The sequence below is a fragment of the Andrographis paniculata genome, unplaced genomic scaffold (assembly GCF_009805555.1).
Source record: "Andrographis paniculata isolate CXL003 unplaced genomic scaffold, ASM980555v1 Contig12END, whole genome shotgun sequence".
Lineage (NCBI taxonomy): Eukaryota > Viridiplantae > Streptophyta > Magnoliopsida > Lamiales > Acanthaceae > Andrographis > Andrographis paniculata.
Window position 1 is genome coordinate 5,998,723 of NW_026137402.1, and position 20,225 is coordinate 6,018,947.

A 20,225-nucleotide genomic window follows, 5' to 3' on the forward strand; every position below is an offset into this window, starting at 1 on the left:
GCATTTTTATTATTACAATTTTTATTGAATTATATTTATAAAATATTATTTAAATTTAAATTCAAAAAATAAATTGAAATGAACACATCACTAACTTTTATATTCACATCACAATATCAGAAATTTTTTTTGCTAATGCAACACATCACTAACTTTTATATTCACATCACAAAATCAGAATTTTTTTTGCGAATGCATAAATATATGTTACTTCGATTTGTTTTTTCCTCTAACGACCGATCATCACATAATTTGCTTGGGTTTGAACCATTATCTTATGATTACGAGTTAATTCTTCATACCACCTCATCATCTTTTATGAAACAATTTTTTTTATTATTATTTTTTACATTTTTAATACAAAAGATAAAATAAACCAATCCTATCATAGGCGGCAATAAAGATGCAATTCTTACTTCTAAAGGAATAATTAATTCATCAATAATTAAAAATAGAGCGAACAATTAATTCACCAATAATAATACTAATAAATAAATAAATAAACTACTCACCATAATTTCACAATAAATAAATAATTTAAAATTAATATATATATAGTGAGCCCGTAGGCCCCACAATTCCCCATAAATACCCTTCCACGGTCGCAACAAACATTTCATACATACATACAAACTCACTCACCACTCCCTTACCCGACCCAAATCGCCGCCGCCACCGCCGCCGTCAAAATGGTGTGCCTGTCGGATCCCCTCGTCCAGACCATCTCGGACCTCTACCACAAAATCGCCGCCCTCGAAAACCTCGACCCCTCCGAAGAAGTCAACGCCCTGTTCGGACAGCTTGTCCGCGCCTGCATTCCGCCGCATCCCATCGACGTCTCCAAACTCTGCGCCGAAATTCAAGAAACCCGCCAAAAACTCATCGGCCTCTGCTCCGCCGCCGAGGGCCTCCTCGAGAGCCACCACGCCGCCGCCCTCGCCGCCTTCGACTCCCCCCTCGACCACCTCCACCTATTCCCTTACTACTCCAACTACCTCAAGCTCAGCCGCCTCGAGCTCGACCTCCTCCTCCCCCACTCGCCGGACCCCCGCCGCCTCGCCTTCATCGGCTCCGGCCCCCTGCCGCTCACCTCCATCGTGCTCGCCACAGGCCACCTCACCTCCTCTGTTTTCGACAACTTCGACATCAACCCGGCGGCTAACGCCGCCGCGGCTCGGCTCGTCGCGCCGCACCCCGATCTGGCGCGGCGGATGAACTTCCACACCGCCGACGTTATGGACGTCCCGCCGGCGGTCCTCCGGGAGTACGACGTCGTCTTCCTGGCGGCGCTGGTGGGGATGGAGGCGGAGGAGAAGATGCAGGTTGTTGTTAATATATATATATATATATATTTTAAAATATTTAATCGTTATTATTTGATTATATTATTGTTAATAATATATAATTTCGACATTGTTTTTTTTTACACAGGTGGTGGAGCACCTGGAGAAGTCGATGGCGCCCGGCGCCGTGCTGGTGGTGCGCAGCGCCCACGGCGCCCGGGCGTTTCTGTACCCGGTGGTGGACCCGCGGCAGCTCCGGGGGTTCGAGGTCCTGTCGGTGCACCATCCGACGGACGAGGTAATAAATTCGGTGGTCGTGGCGCGGAAGTGCGCGGCAAAATTGGCGGCGGCCGTCGGGAAATCGGCGGCGGCGGCGGCGCTGTGCAGCAAGTGCGGCGAGATTCAGCCGTTCGCTTGTAATCCGATGAGTCTGGTGGAGGAATTGGCGGCCGCCGAAGAGCATATTTGCTGATTAATTGCCATATACTATTAATTGATCCTCTCCTCCAGATACATTTGTTGTTCTTACCATAATATTATTATTATTATTAATCGATGGATTGATGCGATGCGATGCGACGTCGTTTCAATCAATCAATTAATCATTATTCTCTGGTTTGTTTGTTTGATGTTTGGTTTGCCTTTTTCTTTTTTTGTTTTTTTTGCCTTATCTTTGTTGTACAAGAAAATGCAGTGCTTGTGTTTGGAACAAATAACATCACCACCACATTATTGTTAAACGATTTTTCGTTTCTATTAATTCAATATCAGTTATCTTTTTGTTTGGTTTCATTTTTTGGCTTGATCATAGTTGTAATTTAAATTAATGTGTTTATGCTATAAATTATATGCGTTCATCGTGTCTTAAATTCAGTCAAATCTGATCATTACGGTGTTCATTTGATCAAGTCATCACATACATGTTTTACAACACTAAATAATATAATATACAATACATGACACATAATATAAGTACATATAACTCAATATATATTAATTTCACGCATATAATTACACAACACTGTACAGTCACAATATATATTTGTATACGATACAATAATAAATTGTACTATATCGAAGTATTTACTGTCCACTTGATTATATATGTGGTTATTTGACCCAAGCATCACTCTAACTGCCAACAAAAGTATGTGTTGCGTTTATTAGTACAATGCAGATGTATTTTTTATGGTTTTTTTTTTTTTTTTTTATTTTTTAATTTTTTATTTATTTATCTGAAATACTTAAGCCAGTTTTTTTTTTTACGATACCATTCAATATAAAATATTATTTTATATGTTGCCAATATAATTTTCTATATCCAACATAAAAAATAAAAAATAAAAAAATCACCCAATACATAAAATAAATACACCCAATGTTGATACTGAAAATACATAAAGTATAAATAAAGTACATTTATTGGCTTGTTTGACCTAATTTGTAAGGTATTAGATTCGATCGAAGTTTACTATTGCATACTTTCTAGTAGCGGTTGCGAATTTTCATATTATAAAAAAAAAATAAAAATACATTTAATAAATATTATTATAATAAAAACATAATATATAAATTGACATTACATAGCAAATAGTTAAAAACACATATATATTATAATTGAGTTTTTTTGTATTTACTAGAGAAGGACATTTGGCTACAGAAGATATAACAAAGTCTATTTTGCTAATTCATTATACTTTGTTTAATTGAACTCTACATTTGTATTTATATTAGATAGTAATTGAATGTGATGTATATTTAAGAAATAGTCTATTTAATACTCCATTTGTTTTATCTAAAACTTTATATTAATCTTTTAAAAAATAAAAATATGTTAAATTATATCTATGTGATTATTAAACAAGTAATTTGCAGGCTATGAAGTTCTTTTTAAAAATATATATATTTTTAACATATCTATCATTTTAAATTAATTTTCAGTTACAATCAAATTCAAATTTGTTTATTTAAGTGGATCGGATAATTATTTGTTGTTATATTCTAAGCCAAGTAAGTTTCCACAATAATATACATGTCTCATGTTCACTAAAATAAGAGTCTCCTTATTTGTGTATGGTTTGTTTGTTTGTTTGTTTTTAATACTGCATTTAACATTATTTTTGCATTTTAAATATATAAAATATAATAATTATTTTTACCCTAAAAAAGCAGAAAAAATAACATGTATAAAACACATACACATATAAACAAATCCAGAATATGAAGTTTTATTTATTTTTTATTTGAAATAATTTGTGACAGTAAATGAGGAGTATATGATAAACCTAGCTTACCTTAATATTGTCGTATTTGGTTACTTCTAGATGATAAATTTGTGCTTTTAATTTATTTAATGCCTTGTCTATCTGATGAGTGTATTTCTGAAACAAGCAAACTTACTTATATCACCTCTAAAAAAAAAAAAAAAAAAAAAAAAGGTTTTTATTTATTTGTGCTTTAAAATACTCATCACATAGATATATTAAATATTATATATAAAAATATAATTATTGAAATGATCAAGTGAATGGATAAGATGAGTTGCTTGTTCAATACATCAATGGATTGAGGTACAAAGTTAGGCTATGTTTAAAGGGATTTTTTTTTTTTTTTTTTTTTTTTTTAAGTTGAACTCGATACTATCTCATTGTATTTACACGTATTTTTGTCATTTTTTCTTAATTTATACTATATTTGATATTATAATTAATATTCAAAAATCAATACACCAAAGAGTAAATATGACTCTTAGAGCCGGACAGAAATAGTATTATTTATTTCATATGATTTTTAATAAAAATATATTATGTTACTTTTTTTTTTCCTTATTGAATATCATATTAAAATTATTTAAATAAAAAATTAAATCTAATATATGATTTCAAATTAGTTTAAAAAAACAACAAACAAGCAAATCCTATATAGTTTTGTAGGTTTGGAAATTTTGAAAAATAATTAAAATTGAATCCTATCTAATTATTTGATGTGATATTTTATAATATATATTTCCTCCGCCCAAATAAAATGTCTATATATTTTTATTTCGATCTATCATATATAATTTATTTTTTATACAATTTAATTATTTTTATATTTTATAATTTTTTAAGTTTAATTTAATTATTTAGTTATTTTAATATTAATCTTTATATTTTTATTATAAAATAATTATTTTTACTAATACATTTATTAATTAATTCATAATTATATTTTATCTAGATTTCTATATCTACAATAATACGTACAATTTATGTTGACATAAGGAGTATACTTTATGTGATATCTTATAAAAAGAAGTTATCATATATAGGTTCAAACTATTAACGCATCCAGGTTCTTCTAGTATAACTTGATCTAGCTTGCAGGCTATCAGATTTGACTGAAAATTTATCCAAAATGCACATGTCGAATAGCGATTGCAGATTCACTCGATATAAAAAAAAAATCTAAAATTTTTAAAACACATCAATATCACTGACAATATTCCAATAATATTATTCCTATCTAATTTGCGGGGGAAATAGTATTTTTTGTCTTATATATATGTGTATATATATATATATCAATTCTCATATACATATTTTGATTGATAAGATGAAATATGTTTGTTTGGTTTTGTCTTGGAGTAATATACATTTTAATTATAGCAATTGTTTGACGTGTCATTATTAATAGATAATTATGTGATTATTTGAAATAAACTTTTTTTTAATTAATATATTAAACAAAGAATATATATGACATAATATTTTTGAATGAAAAATAAATTAAATTACTGTAAATAAATAATGAAAATAGAGAGTGGAAAACATGTACAACGAAAGGAACTCTTAGAAATTAAATCTATAATTCAAACTTGCATCATGAATTTTTTTTGAATGATCATTGCTTGTATTAGTGAAAATATATATATATATATACATATATATTCTCTTAAATAAAATAAAAAAAGAAATCACTCTTTATTATATAAGTATCACAATGTTTTTTTCTTCTTAAAAATAAAAATACATAAGTTGTACTATATGTTTTGTTTGAATAAATTATAATTCTATTTATCTATTAAAATTTTGCTCTACTAAAAAATCAATTATCATACTCCATACTAATTAATTTTTGTTTAGGGTAAATTATTTTTTAGTTTAATATTTGACCACCTTTTATCATTTTATAATTTTAAATAGACTAAGTCTGAAAAATAGTTCTCTTAGGGTGTGTTTGTTTGAGGGATTTGTTTGGATTTCCACTATTCATTCTATTTTTTCCCCCTAAAAACATCAAATCAAACACTTATTTTTTATTTTTTATATTATACTAAAAATCAATTTTACATTCAAAACATCACATCAACACTTATTTATATCACAGCAACGGCAGATCAACATAGCGAATCCGACACCGAATTGACTATTTTAGCGAAATTTTTTATTTACGAAACTATTTTCGCACAAAGTTTATTTAAAGTTGTAAAATAATAATAAAAAAAAGTAAGATATCATACTTGAAAAATAGTGTACCCTTTTCTTCGTAATTTCTAGTATTAATTGTCCTTGCAAATGTATTTCTTTTTACCAAACAAACCAATGGGAAGAAAATGGAATAGAAATGGAGTGAAGATATAATATATTTTTTACAATTTGCATTAATTAGTTGTATTATTAATTGTAATAAAATGAGTGGAAGAATAAGAATATATAAATATAAAATTGAATTTACTTCTGGCACGCACGCACTTTAGACTAATTAATTTAATTTGTGTAATTTGATTTTATCTGTAATTAATTAAAACTATTTATTATTCAGTGCATGGTTTCATTATAATGTTGACATCCTCACAACATTATTTACACACTCATATATATTAATTAGAGTTTGCTTTTACCTTTGCTGTATGAGTCAATATTTGAAAGGCTTAAGATTTTAATTTGTCGTAATTAATTTATTTCCAACTTTTACGTTAAAGTAATTAAATATAATAATGTATCATGGTATAAAGATTATTATTTTTATATGTTTGTATGTATATACTGTACATGAATAATTAGTTAAAAACAAAAAATTCGATTTATTTCTTAATTACCACACGGATGTATATTCTGTACTAAGTGTCACATGGTGACACTAACCATATAAATCAAACCACTCTTTTGCTATAACAATCGAAATTGTTTGTTCACAGTTGTGTAAAATATATGTATATATATAAAAAAAGAAAATCTTACGAACAATTAGTTTTTTTAAATAAAATAATGTTATCCTTTAAATTTATGTCATACTTTCATTCCATCTATTAATAGAAGAAAAAAGAAAACTTGGCCGTATCTAAATTTGAAGAAAAGGCCTAAGGTTTATGCATTTGAATTATTTTTTTAATCCAATCGTGATTATAGAAAACCCTAATAATTCTATATTCTTGAATGGTTTAATTTATGTTAAAAGTGTATATATATATATATCATATAATAATAATAAAAAAAAATGTACAAAATACACTGAAATCATATAAAAATATCAGCATAGTATTGAACTATCACTCCTTAACTATGTTGAGTCATGCAAAATAATAATATATTGAATAACAAATAATGTTGAACTAAGAGGTAAATGCATTGAATTCTACAAGAAAATCATTGAAATATATATATATATATATAACTATTTATTCAACATTACTAAATATTAAATTAAAATTGAGATCGATAAAATCAATAGGTCCCATATAGGATGAACAAGAAGTAATTTATTATTAATATGTATTGTTGGCTATTAAGTAATTTGAATGGCCACCTACATAAAACCATAATTGCACACTACACTACTACATACTATGTTGACATTTCACTACAACACCTTTTTTGAAATGTGTAATTTAATTATTATGTAAGATATAAAATAAAATAAAATAATTTTGTGGTATATAATTGTAGTATTCTTTAGGCAAATTGGATGGTCGATACAATGCAAGAAAGCTATGTTAGATCATTATTCCCCCTTTTGTGCTAGTGCTCTTCATCCATTTCTTAATCATTAATTCCTTCCTTCCTTCCTTCCTTCATCCATCTTTATTTTTCTATCTTACATTTGTCTCTCCTCTATCGACCATAATTTAGTTTCTCACTCACTACAAATAAAATTAAATTTACTAAGAATGTAAATTATATTCTAAGGTTAAAAAACAAGTGTTCATATAGTATAAAGATAGAGACATAAAGATAATAATATATATATTAATTTGGGATAAAGAAACATAGCCTATATATATTAATTTGTGTCAAGTCGCTTACATTGATTATAATAATGATAATAATAATAATAATAATAATTTTAAATACTTATTTTTTATTTAATATAATCCTATTATATAAAAAAATTATAATTCACTCTATATTAGATAATTATTTCAGTTCAAACTACTAAAAAAAAATAATGATACAAAACACAACCAAATAATATGTTATTATTCAAATAATACATACAAATAATAATGATAGCAATATATGTACATATACATATATACAAATAATAAAGGAGAAATAATGCGACTACTCGACACAGCACGCACTTTATAATTAATTTATATCTTTGGTCTCTTCAGACCGTTGAGAATATAACTTTATAAAAATATAAATAGTAATAATAAAAACAAAAATTGATAATGAGACTAGAAAATAAAAGTCATAGAAGTGGGGTCTTTATTACTGTTGCTTTCCAAAGTGCAACAATGATATTTCCAAAGTCCATCGGATTTATTCTCAATTGTATTCATTTTTGTATATGCTTCATAAAATATTACTAAAATGATTATTATTATTTTTTTAATATTTCAAATAGAATTGAAATAATATTAAATTAACGAATAAATATCCATATAAACTTGGCTTATTCCAATAACAATTCTTGGTTTGTTTTAATATGGAATATCCTGAAGATATATTATGTCCTAATATGTTTGATTTTAATTTCTAATTATTATTGATATAAACAATATTAATTAACATCACAAAATATCATATGAAAATATTATTTAAATTAAAATTTATCTACTTGTACTTTGTGTTTGTATAATGATTTCACGCCATATTTTGTAAAAATGAATTTCATAAAAAATAATAAATTTTTTTATAAATATATTATTACAATGAAGTCAATAATATACGACGATATATTAAATTATATTATGTGCTATTAAAATGTACATGATATATATTATATTATCATATACAGCTTATCTTTAATTAAATATGTCAACAAAATCAAATCAATACAATGTTAGATTTGCTCCTGTCTGTACGTGATCCACTCGGGTTTTAAAAACATTGCAAGAATGCATATTTAATTGAAAACAAAAGAATCAACTGTCAAAAGCAAAATATGGCAACAAGGTGTGGTTCAAACTGAACCAAACTTTCAATTTTGATGGATTTTTAATTTATAAAAATTGAAATAAAAATCGAACTAAAATTTTTTAAATTAAATAAATCAAATCAAATTAGTTCGGTTCAATTCGATTTAAAATTGAATAAACTGAAATTTTGTTTATTAATATATATTTTTAATATACAATTAATTATAAATATTTAAAATTATAATATATATTATGTTAACACGTATTTAGAAATAATATATTATATTTATGGTAGTTATCTTATTTAAGAGATTCGTAGGATTCTTGTCTTATTTAAATAGTTTATATATGACTATAAATATGTACATAATCTTATGATTGAATAGAGAATTTCAGTTTCATATTTTAATATGGTATCAGAGCCAAATTCTCTCTGGGTACCTCCATGACCCGTTATATTCCGTATATATTTTTATTTTTATTAATGTAATTGTTTATATCCACGATCATGGTGTTATTTTTATGTCGTCTCTGTCTCTACTACTCCACTGACAGAGTCTACTTTCGACTATAACACTGTTGAGAGTCATGTTTTCGACTCTAACTCTATTGAGAGCGAGAGAGTCCTGTTTCCGACTCTAGCTCTGTTGTGAGCGAGCGAGTCCTGTTTCCGTCTCTAGCTCTATAGAGTGAGCGAGTTCTGTTTCCGACTCTAGTTCCGTTGTGAGCGAGCGAGTCCTGTTTCCAACTCTAACGGTGTTGAGAGTTCTGCTTCTGACTCTGATCCGGTGGACGTCATCAATCTTGGCAAATTCAGATTTATACGTGGAAGATCTCAGCTATATCTTTTTCGGTCACTTCTGATAAACTCAAGTTTGTTCGATCATGTCTTGAGTTTGAGGAGGGGTGTTAACATATATTTAGGAATAATATATTATATTTATGGTAGTTATCTTATTTAAGAGATTCGTAGGATTCTTGTCTTATTTAAATAGTTTATATATGACTATAAATATGTACGTAATCTTACGATTGAATAGAGAATTTCAGTTTCATATTCTAACATATTATTTATTAATATATACTTTATTTTTACTTTAAAAAATTTGATTTTTTCTGTTAAGCAATATTAAAAATTAAAAATCATAACCGAATTGAAACCGAAATTTATAAATTCGGTTTTGGACCGAACCGAACCAATTAATCAAACAATCCAAAACTAAACAGTTCGAACTAAATTTTTTTTTATTTTTTCGATTTGAACCGACCAACCAATGCTCACCGCTAAGCAACCTTTGGAAAAAGGATGACAAGAATGTGAAGATGGCCAACAAGTGTAAAAGAAATTTTAAACAGTGAGTACCAAAATATAGTCATGAATCAAACCAAACCAAGCCAGCCACAGTGAATAAGAAGGTGAAAGATACTATAGTGAATAAGAAGGTGAGTTAATATAAAGAAATTCGAAAAGCTCAAACCTTCCTTTTGCGTACCTTTAATAATCAAGTCGAGCTTTCAATGTGCGCTAGTTGGCTCAACTCGCTCACAAATATTTGGCCTTATCCGCATGCAACTTGGTGTCATGTTGAAAAGCATACGCCTCATTTTGGCGCATATCGCCAGATTCTGGATTGGGTTAGGCTCGGGTCGGGAGTATGAAATTATTGACATCTTGGGAGCACTAGTAATATAAGAAAGCAGTGGCAGAAAAGCATTGTAGGAATGAATGGATATAACAAAAGTTACTACATTATGTATAAACACCTGCCTAGCCACATTCATCAACTGAGCATCTGCAGAATATATACGGCAAAGTTGCTGCACCAACCCAAGAACTTGGTTGCTGAACTTCCTTTGTCAGTACTATAACATTGGAAAGCAAACAACTGCAGCCATGAAACAAGCCAACATTCATCAGTAATTGTAGCTGCAAGCACACTCCAGTGTATATCTAATATGGCGCTTCCGACCGCGACCCCAGGTAACGCGGGATCACACGCTGGTTTAAGCATATCAATAAGCTGAGCAAACAAAACTTACGAGGATTTCCCAAGTAACCGCGAACAACCCAACTTATTAGAATTCTCGCGATGACGAAGGTTCGTCGGCACCCGTGCGCAAATCCCCGTTCACAATATACGGCTGGACGACGATTCCGTGCGCGGCTGACAGGGTCGTGGTTCGCGATTCCTGGCCGCGACGTGCATCTCAGGGAATCCTATTTTTGCTGCCTACATATGCACGGCGATCCGTGCATGAGTTTGTTGGGACACGTGGTGCCCACTCTGTCTGATGGACGGCCTGAGCGGCATTCGAACGTCCAATCATGAGTTCGCTGTTGTTTTCCGGGGCAGACATCGACAATGATTCTTTCGCAGGTTCACCTATAAAATCCTTGATACGAGTGCTCCTTTTTATCTAAACGATAAAATTATTAAACTTCTCAGGATGACACGGGTTCGTCGGCACCCGTGCGCGAATTACCGTTCATAATATATGGCTGGAGGACGGTTCCGTGCATCTGACAGGGGTGTCGTTTGCGATTCCTTGCTGCGACGTGCATCGCAGGGAATCCTATTTTTTCTGCCAACATGTGTACGAAGATCCGTGCAAGAGTTTTTTGGGACCCGTAGCGCCCACTCTGTGTCGATGGACGGCCTGAGCGGCATTCGTACGTCGGGTCACGAGTTCGCTGTTGTCTACCGGGGCAGTTATCGACAATGTCTTTTACGCAGGTTCACCTATAGAATCCTTGATACGAGTTCTCCTTTTTATATAAACGATAAAATTATTAAACTTCTCCTGATCGCGCGGGTTCGTCGGCGCCCGTGTGCAAATCTCCGTTCGCAATATACGGCTGGACGACAGTTCCGTGCACGGCTGACAGGGTCGTCGTTCGCTATTCTTGGCCGCGACGTGCATCGCATGGAATCATTTTTTGCTGTCTACATGTGCACAGATCCATGCAGAAGTTTGTTGGGACGTGTGGTGCCAACTTTGTCTCGATGGACGGCCTGAGCGGCATTCGTACGTCGGGTCACAAGTTCGTTGTTGTCTACCGGAGCAGACATCGACAATTATCCTTTCGCAGGTTCACCTATAGACCTTGTTACGAGTTCTTCTTTTTATCTAAAAGATAAGTCTTTTTAGATTTCCTGCAATGACGCAGGTTCGTCGGCACCCATGCACGAATCCCTGTTCGCAAACGACGGTTTTGTGCGTGGCTAACAGGGTCGTCGTTCGTTATTCCTGGCCGCAACGTGCATCGCAGGGAATAAATTTTTGCTGCCTACATGTACACAGAGATCCGTGCAGGAGTTTGTTGGGATGCGTGGCACCCACTCTGTCTCGATGGACAGCCTGAGCGACATTCGTACGTCAGGTCACGAGTTCGCTGTTGTCTACCCGAGCAGATATCGACAATGATCTTTTTGCAGGTTCACCTATAGAATGCATGTTACACATTCTCCTTTGTTTAAATTATAAGGCTTATAGGACTTCTCGCGATGACGCGGGATCGTCGCCACCCGTTTGTGAATTTCCGTTCGCAAAATACGGCTGGACGACGGCTCCGTGCGCGGCTGATAGGATCGTCGTTCACAATTTATTGCTGCAACGTGCATCACAGAGAATTCCATTATTTCTGCCTACATGTGCGTGAAGATCCGTGCAAGATTTTTTTGGGATGCGTGGCGCCCACTCTGTCTCAATGGACGGCCTGAGCGGCATTCGTACGTCGGGTCACGAGTTCGCTGTTGTCTGCCGGGGCAGACATCGACAATGATCCTTTCGCAGGTTCACCTATAGAATCCTAGTTACAAGTTCTTTTTTCTCTAAATGATAAGACTTATTGGACTTTTCGCAATGACGCGGGTTCGTCGGCGTCCGTGCGCGAATCCTCGTTCGCAGTATATGGCTGGACGACGGGTCCTTGAACAACGGACAAGGTCGTTGTTTACGATTTTTGGCCGCGATGTGCATCGCAGGGAATCCCTTTTTGCTACCTACATATTCCCAAAAATCCGTGTAGGAGTTTGTTGGGAAGCGTGGCGCAAACTCTGTCTCGATGGACGGCCTGAGCGACATTCGTACATCGAGTCACGAGTTCGCTTTTGTCTGTAGGGGCAGACATCGACAATGATCCTTTTGCAAGTTCACCTATAGAATCCTTGTTACGAGTTCTCTTTTCTCTAAATGATAAGGCTTATTGTACTTCTCGTGATGACGCGGGTTTGTCGGTGCCCGTGTCCGAATCCTTGTTCGCAATATACGGCGGGACGATGGGTCCGTGAACGGCAGACAAGGTCGTCGTTCGTGATTTTTGGCCGCGACGTGCATCGCAGGGAATCCCCTTTTTGCTGCCTACATATTTCCGAAAATCCGTGTAGGAGTTTGTTGGGAAGCGTGGCGCCAACTCTGTCTCGATGGACGGTCTGAGCGGCATTCGTACATCGAGTCACGAGTTCGCTTTTGTCTGTAGGGGCAGACATCGACAATGATCCTTTTGCAGGTTCACCTATAGAATCCTTGTTACAAGTTCTCTTTTCTCTAAATGATAAGGCTTATTGTACTTCTAGTGATGACGCGGGTTCGTTGGTGCCCGTGCCCGAATCCTTGTTCGTAATATACGGCTGGACGATGGGTCCATGAACGGCGGACAAGGTCGTCGTTCGTGATTTTTGGTCACGACGTGCATCGTAGGGAATCCCTTTTTGCTGCCTACATATTCCTGAAAATCCGTGTAGGAGTTTGTTGGGAAGCGTGACGCCAACTCTGTCTCGATGGACGGCCTGAGCGGCATTCATACATCGAGTCTCGAGTTCGCTTTTATTTATAGGGGCAGACATCGACAATGATCCTTTCGCAGGTTCACCTATAGAATCCTTGTTACGAGTTCTCTTTTCTCTAGACAATAAGGCTTATTGGACTTCTTGCAATGATGCGGGTTCGTCGGCGCCTGTGCGAGAATCCTCGTTCGCAATATATGGCTGGACGACGGGTCCGTGAACGGCGGACAAGGTCGTTGTTCGCAATTTTTGGCCACGACGTGCATCGGAGGAAATCCCTTTTTGCTGCCTAAATATTCACGAAAATCCGTGCAGGAGTTTTTTTAAACGCATGGAGCCCACTCTGTCTCGGTGCACGGCCTGAGCGGCATTCGTAAGTGAGGTCACGAGTTCGCTGTTGTTTGCCAGGGCAGACATCAACAATGATCTTTTCGCAGATTCACATATAGAATCCTTGTTACGAGTTCTCTTTTCTCTAAATAATAAGGCTTATTGGACTTCTCGCGATGACGCGGGTCCGTCGGCGCCCGTGCACAAATCCTCGTTCGGAATATACGGTTGGACGACGGGTCCGTGAACGGCGGACATGGTCGTCGTTCGCGATTTTTGGCCGCGATGTGCATCGCAGGAAATTCCTTTTTGATGACTACATATTCACAAAAATCCGTTCATGAGTTTTTTGGGATGCCCACTCTGTCTCGATGGACAGCCTGTGCGGTATTCGTACGTCGGACACGAGTTCGCTATTGTCTGCCGGGGCAGACATCAACAATGTTCCTTTCGAAGGTTCACCTATAGAATTCTTATTACGAGTTCTCATTTTTCTCTAAACGATAGGTCTTATTGGACTTCTCGCGATGATGCAGGTTCGCCGGCTCCTATGTGCAGATCTCCGTTCAAAAAATACGGCTGGACGACGGCTCCGTGCGTGGATGACAGGGTCGTCATTCGCGATTCCTGGCTCCGTGCACGAGTTCACTGTTGTCTGTCGGGGCAGACATTGACAATTATCTTTTCGCAGGTTCACCTACAGAATCTTTATTACGAGTTCTTTTTTCTCTAAACGATAAGGCTCATTAGACTTCTCGCGATGACGCGGGTTCGTCGGCGCCTATACGTGAATCCTTGTTCGCTATATACGGCTGGACGACGGCTCGGTCTAAGGCGGACAAGGTTGTTGTTTGCGATTCCTGGTCACAACATGTGATGCAGGGAATCCTTTTTTGCTGCTTACATGTGTACGGAGTTTTGTGGAGGAGTTTATTGGTATGCGTGGCGCTCACTCTGTCTCGACGGAGTTCTTGAGCAGCATTCATACGTCGGGTCACGTGTTCGCTGTTGTCTGCCGCGGCAGACATTAACAATGATCATTTCGCAGGTTCACCTACAAAATCCTTGTTACGAGTTCTTTTTTCTCTAAACGATAAGGCTCATTGGACTTCTCGTGATGACGCGGGTTCATCGGTGCCAGTGCGTGAATTCTCGTTCCCGATATACAGCTGGACGACGGCTCTGTCAGCGGCGGACAGGGTCGTCGTTCGCGATTCCTGGCTGCGACGTGCATCCTAACAGATTTGTTTTTGCTGCCTACATATGCACGGAGTTCCATCAAGGAGTATGTTGGTATGTGTGGCGCCCACCCTTTCCTGATGGAGCGCCAGAGCGGCAATCGTACATTGGATCACGAGTTCGCTTTTGTCTTCCGGGGAAGACATTGACAATAATCCATTCGCAAGTTTACCTACAGAACCCTTGTTACGAGTTCTTCTTTCTCTAAATGATAAGGCTCATTGCACTTCTTGTGATGATGCGAGTTCATCGGCACCTGTGCGTGAATTCTCGTTCGCGATATACGGCTGGACGGCGGCTTTGTCCGCGGAGGACAGGGTCATTGTTTGCGATTCCCAGTCACAATATGCATCGCAGAGAATCCCTTTCAGCTGCCTACATGTGCACGGAGTTCCGTGCAGAAGTTTGTTTCTAAGCGTTGCGCCCACTCTATCTCGATTGACCGCCTGAGCGGCATTTGTCGTGAATATGTAGGCATAAAAAATGGATTACTTGCGATGCACGTCGCGGCAAAAAATTGCGAACGACGACCTTGTCCGCCGTTCACGGTTCCGTCGTCCAGCCGTATATTGAGAACGAGGATTCGCGCACGGGTGCTGACGGGCCCGCGTCATCGCGAGAAGTCCAAAAAGCGTTATCATGTAGAGAAAAGAGAACTCGTAAGATGGATTCTATTGGTGAATCTGCGAAAGGATCATTTTCGATGTCTGCCCCGGCAGTCAGCAACGAACTCGTGACCCGATGTACGAATGCCGCACAGCCGTCCATCAAGAAGAGTAGACGTCCCAAAGAGCTCCTGCAAGGATTTTTGTGAATATGTAGGCATAAAAAATGGATTTCCTGCAAAGCACGTCGCTGCCAAAAATCACGAACGACGACCATGTCCTCCGTTCACGGTCCCGTCGTCCAGCCATATATTGCGAACGAGGATTCACGCAAGGGCGCAGACGGACCCGCATCATAGCGAGAAGTCAAACAAGCGTTATCGTTTAGAGAAAAGAGAACTCGTAACAAGGATTTTATAGGTGAACCGGGGAAAGGATCATTGTCGATGTCTGCCCCGGCAGACAGCAGCAAACTCGTGACCCGACGTACGAATGCCGCACAGCCTTCCATTGAGACAGAGTGGGCGTCCCAAAAAACTCCTGCAAGGATTTTCATGAATATGTAGGCATAAAAAATGGATTTCCTGCGATGCACGTCGCAGCAAAAAATTGCGAACGGCGACTTTGTCCGCCGTTCACGGTCCCGTCGTCCAGCCGTATACTGCGAATAAGGATTCACGCACGGGGACCGATAGACCCGCGTCATCGCGAGAAGTCCAACAAGCGTTATCGTTTAGAGAAAAGAGAACTCGTAACAAGGATTCTATAGGTGAACCGGCGAAAGGATTATTGTCGACGTCTGCCCCGGCAGACAGCAGCAAACTTGTGACCCGACGTACGAATGCCACACAGCCGTACATCGAGACAGAGTGGGCATCCCAAAAAACTCCTGGAAGGATTTTTGTGAATATGTAGGCATAAAAAATGGATTTCCTGCGATGCACATCACAGCCAAAAATTGCGAACGACGACTATGTCCGCTGTTCACGGTCCCGTCGTCCAGCCGTATATTGCGAACGAGGATTCGCGCACGGGCGCCGACGGACCCGCGTCATCGCGAGATGTCCAACAAGCGTTATCATTTAGAGAAAAGAGAACGCATAACATGGATTCTATTGGTGAACCTGTGAAAGGATCATTTTCGGTGTCTGCCCCGGCAGACAACAGCGAACTCGTGACCCGACGTACGAATGCCGCATAGCCGTCCATCGAGACAGAGTGGGTGTCCCAAAAAACTCCTGCAAGGATTTTCGTGAATATGTAGGCATCAAAAATGGATTTCTTGCGATGCACGTCGCGGCCAAAGATCACGAACGACGACCATGTCCGCCGTTCACGGTCCCGTCGTCCAGGCGTATTGCGAACGAGGATTCGCGCATGGGCGCCGTCGGACCTGCGTCATCACGAGAAGTCCTCAATCATTATCGTTTAGAGAAAAGAGAACTCGTCATAAGGATTCTATAGGTGAACCTGCGAAAGGATCATTGTCGATGTCTGCCCCAGCAGACAGCAGCGAACTCGGGACCTGACGTACGAATGCCGCACAACCTTCCATCGAGGCAGAGTGGGCGTCCCAAAAAACTCCTGCAAGGATTTTCGTGAATATGTAGCCATAAAAAATGGATTTCCTACAATTCACGTCGCGGCCAAAAATCGCGAACGACGACCTTGTCCGCTGTTCACGGTCCCGTCGTCCTGCCGTATATTGCGAACGAGGATTCGCGCAGGGACGCCGACGGACCTGCGTCAATGCGAGAAGTCCAGTCAGCCTTATCGTTTAGAGAAAAAAGAACTCGTAACAAGGATTCTATAGTTGAACCTGCGAAAGGATCATTTTCGACGTCAGCCCCAACAGACAACAACGAATTCGTGACCCGACGTACGAACGCCGGTCAGGCCGTCCATCGAGACAGAGTGGGCTCCCCAAAAAACTCCTGAGCGGATTTTTGCGAATATGTAGGCAGCAAAAATGGATTTCCTGTGATGCACGTCGCGGCCAAAAATCGCGAACGACGACCTTGTCCGCCGTTCACGGACCCGTCGTCCAGCTGTATATTGCGAACGAGGATTCGCGCACGGGCTCCGATGAACCTGCGTCATCGCGAGAAGTCTAGTCAGCCTTATCGTTTAGAGAAAAAAGAACTTGTAACAAGGATTCTATAATTGAACCTGTGAAAGGATCATTGTCGACGTCTGAACCGGCAGACAACAACGAATTCGTGATCCGATGTACGAATGCCGGTCAGGCCGTCCATCGAGACAGAGTGGGCGCCCCAAAAAACTCCTGCGCGGATATTCGTGAATATGTAGGCAGCAAAAATGGATTTCCTGCGATGCACGTCGCGGCCAAAAATCGCGAACGACGACCTTGTCCGCCGTTCACGGACCCGTCGTCCAGCCGTATATTGCGACCGAGGATTCGCGCACGGGCTCCGACGAACCCGCGTCATCGCGAGAAGTCCAGTAAGCCTTATCGTTTAGAGAAAAAAGAACTCGTAACATGGATTTTATAGTTGAACCTGCGAAAAGATCATTGTCGACGTCTGCCCCAGCAGACAACAACGAATTCGTGACTCGACGTAAAAATACCGGTCAGGCCGTCCATCGAGCCAGAGTGGGCGCCCCAAAAAACTCATGTGCGGACTTTCAACGAATATGTAGGCAGCAAAAATTGATTTCCTGCGATGCACGTCGCGGCCAAAAATCGCGAACGACGACCTTGTCCACCGTTCACGGCCCCATCATCCAGCCGTATATTGCGAACGAGGATTCGCGCAGCGACGCCGAAGCACCCGCGTCATCGCGAGACGTCCAACAAATCTTATCGTTTAGAGAAAAAGAGAACTAGTAACACAGATTCCATAGGTGAACCAGCAAAAGGATTACTGTCGACGTCTGACCCGGCAGACAACAGCGAACTCGTGACGCAACGTACGAATGCCGCACAGCCGTCCATCGAGACAGAGTGTGCGTCCCAAAAAACTCCTGTTCGGATTTTCGTAAATATGTGGGCTTCAAAAAGGGATTTCCTGCGATGCACGTCGCGGCCAAAAATCCCGAACGACGACCTTATCCGCCGTTCACGGACGTGTCGTCCAGCCTTATATTGCGAACGAGGATTCGAGCAGGGACGCTGACGGACCCGCGTCGTCGCGAGACGTCCAACAAATCTTATCGTTTCGAGAAAAAGAGAACTAGTAACATAGATTCCATAGGTGAACCTGTGAAAGGATCACTGTCGACGTCTGACCCGGCTGGCAGCAGCGAACTCGTAACCCCACGTACAAATGCCGCACAGCCGTCCATCGAGACAGAATGGGCTTCCCAAAAAACACATGCACGGATTTTCGTGACTATGTAGGCATCAAAAAGTGATTTCCTGCGATGCACGTCGCGGCCAAAAATCGCGAACGACGACCTTATCCGCCGTTCACGGACCCGTCTTCCAGCCGAATATTGCGAACGAGGATTCGCGCAGGGACGCCGACGGACCCGCGTCGTCGCGAGACGTCCAACAAATCTTATCGTTTAGAGAAAAAGAGAACTAGTAACATAGATTCCATAGGTGAACCTGCGAAAGGATCACTGTCGACGTCTGACCCGGCAGACAGCAGCGAACTCGTAACCCGACGTACGAATGCCGCACAGCCGTCCATCGAGACAGAGTGGGCGTCCCAAAAAACTCCTGCGCGGATTTTTTTTTAAATGTAGGCATCAAAAAGTAATTTCCTGCGATGCATGTCGCGGCCAAAAATCACGAACGACGACCTTATCCGCCGTTCACGGACCCGTCGTCCAACCGTATATTGCGAACGAGGATTCGCGCAGGGACACCGACGGACCCGCGTCGTCGTGAGACGTCCAACAAATCTTATCGTTTAGAGAAAAAGAGAACTAGTAATATAGATTCCATATGTGAACCTGCGAAACGATCACTGTCGACGTCTGACCCGGCAGACAGTAGCGAAATCGTGACCCGACGTACGAATGCCGCACAGCCGTACATCGAGACAGAGTGGGCGTCCCAAAAAACTCCTGCGAGGATTTGAATATGTAGGCATCAGAGAGTGATTTCCTGCGATGCACCTCGCGGTGAAAAATCACGAACGACGACCTTATTCGCCGTTCACGGACCCGTCGTCCAGCCGTATATTGCGAACGAGGATTCGCGCAGGGACGCCGACGGACCCGTGTCGTCGTGAGACGTCCAACAAATCTTATCGTTTAGAGAAAAAGAGAAATAGTAACATAGATTCCATAGGTGAACCTGCGAAAGGATCACTGTCGACGTCTGACCCGGCAGACAGCAGCGAACTCGTAACCCGACGTACGAATGCCGCACAGCCGTCCATCGAGACAGAGTGGGCGTCCTAAAAAACTCCTGCGCGGATTTTTTTTAATATGTAGGCATCATAAAGTAATTTCTTGCGATGCACGTCGCGGCCAAAAATTACGAACGACGACCTTATCCGCCGTTTACGGACCCGTCGTTCAGCCGTATATTACGAACGAGGATTCGCGCAGGGACGTCGACGGACCCGCGTGGTCGCGAGACGTCCAACAAATCTTATCGTTTAGAGAAAAAGAGAACTAGTAACATAGATTCCATAGGTGAATCTGCGAAAGGATGACTGTC

General features: G+C 39.0%; 1 protein-coding gene across 1 annotated transcript; it reads left to right on the forward strand.

The window, feature by feature from the left end:
- Positions 1-618: 618 nt before the first annotated feature.
- Positions 619-2,075, forward strand: LOC127257173 (nicotianamine synthase). Its single transcript, XM_051283537.1, has 2 exons — positions 619-1,322; positions 1,432-2,075. Exons 1-2 carry the CDS (start codon positions 690-692, stop codon positions 1,753-1,755), a joined length of 957 nt encoding a protein of 318 aa, XP_051139494.1. The 5' UTR covers positions 619-689; the 3' UTR covers positions 1,756-2,075.
- Positions 2,076-20,225: the final 18,150 nt, after the last annotated feature.

Excerpts from the sequence above, each read along its gene's own strand:
- LOC127257173 (XM_051283537.1), top strand. The coding sequence starts at position 690 with ATGGTGTGCCTGTCGGATCCCCTCGTCCAGACCATCTCGGACCTCTAC. Across the intron at positions 1,323-1,431 it reads AGGCGGAGGAGAAGATGCAG|GTGGTGGAGCACCTGGAGAA; the intron begins GTTGTTGTTAAT and ends TTTTTTACACAG.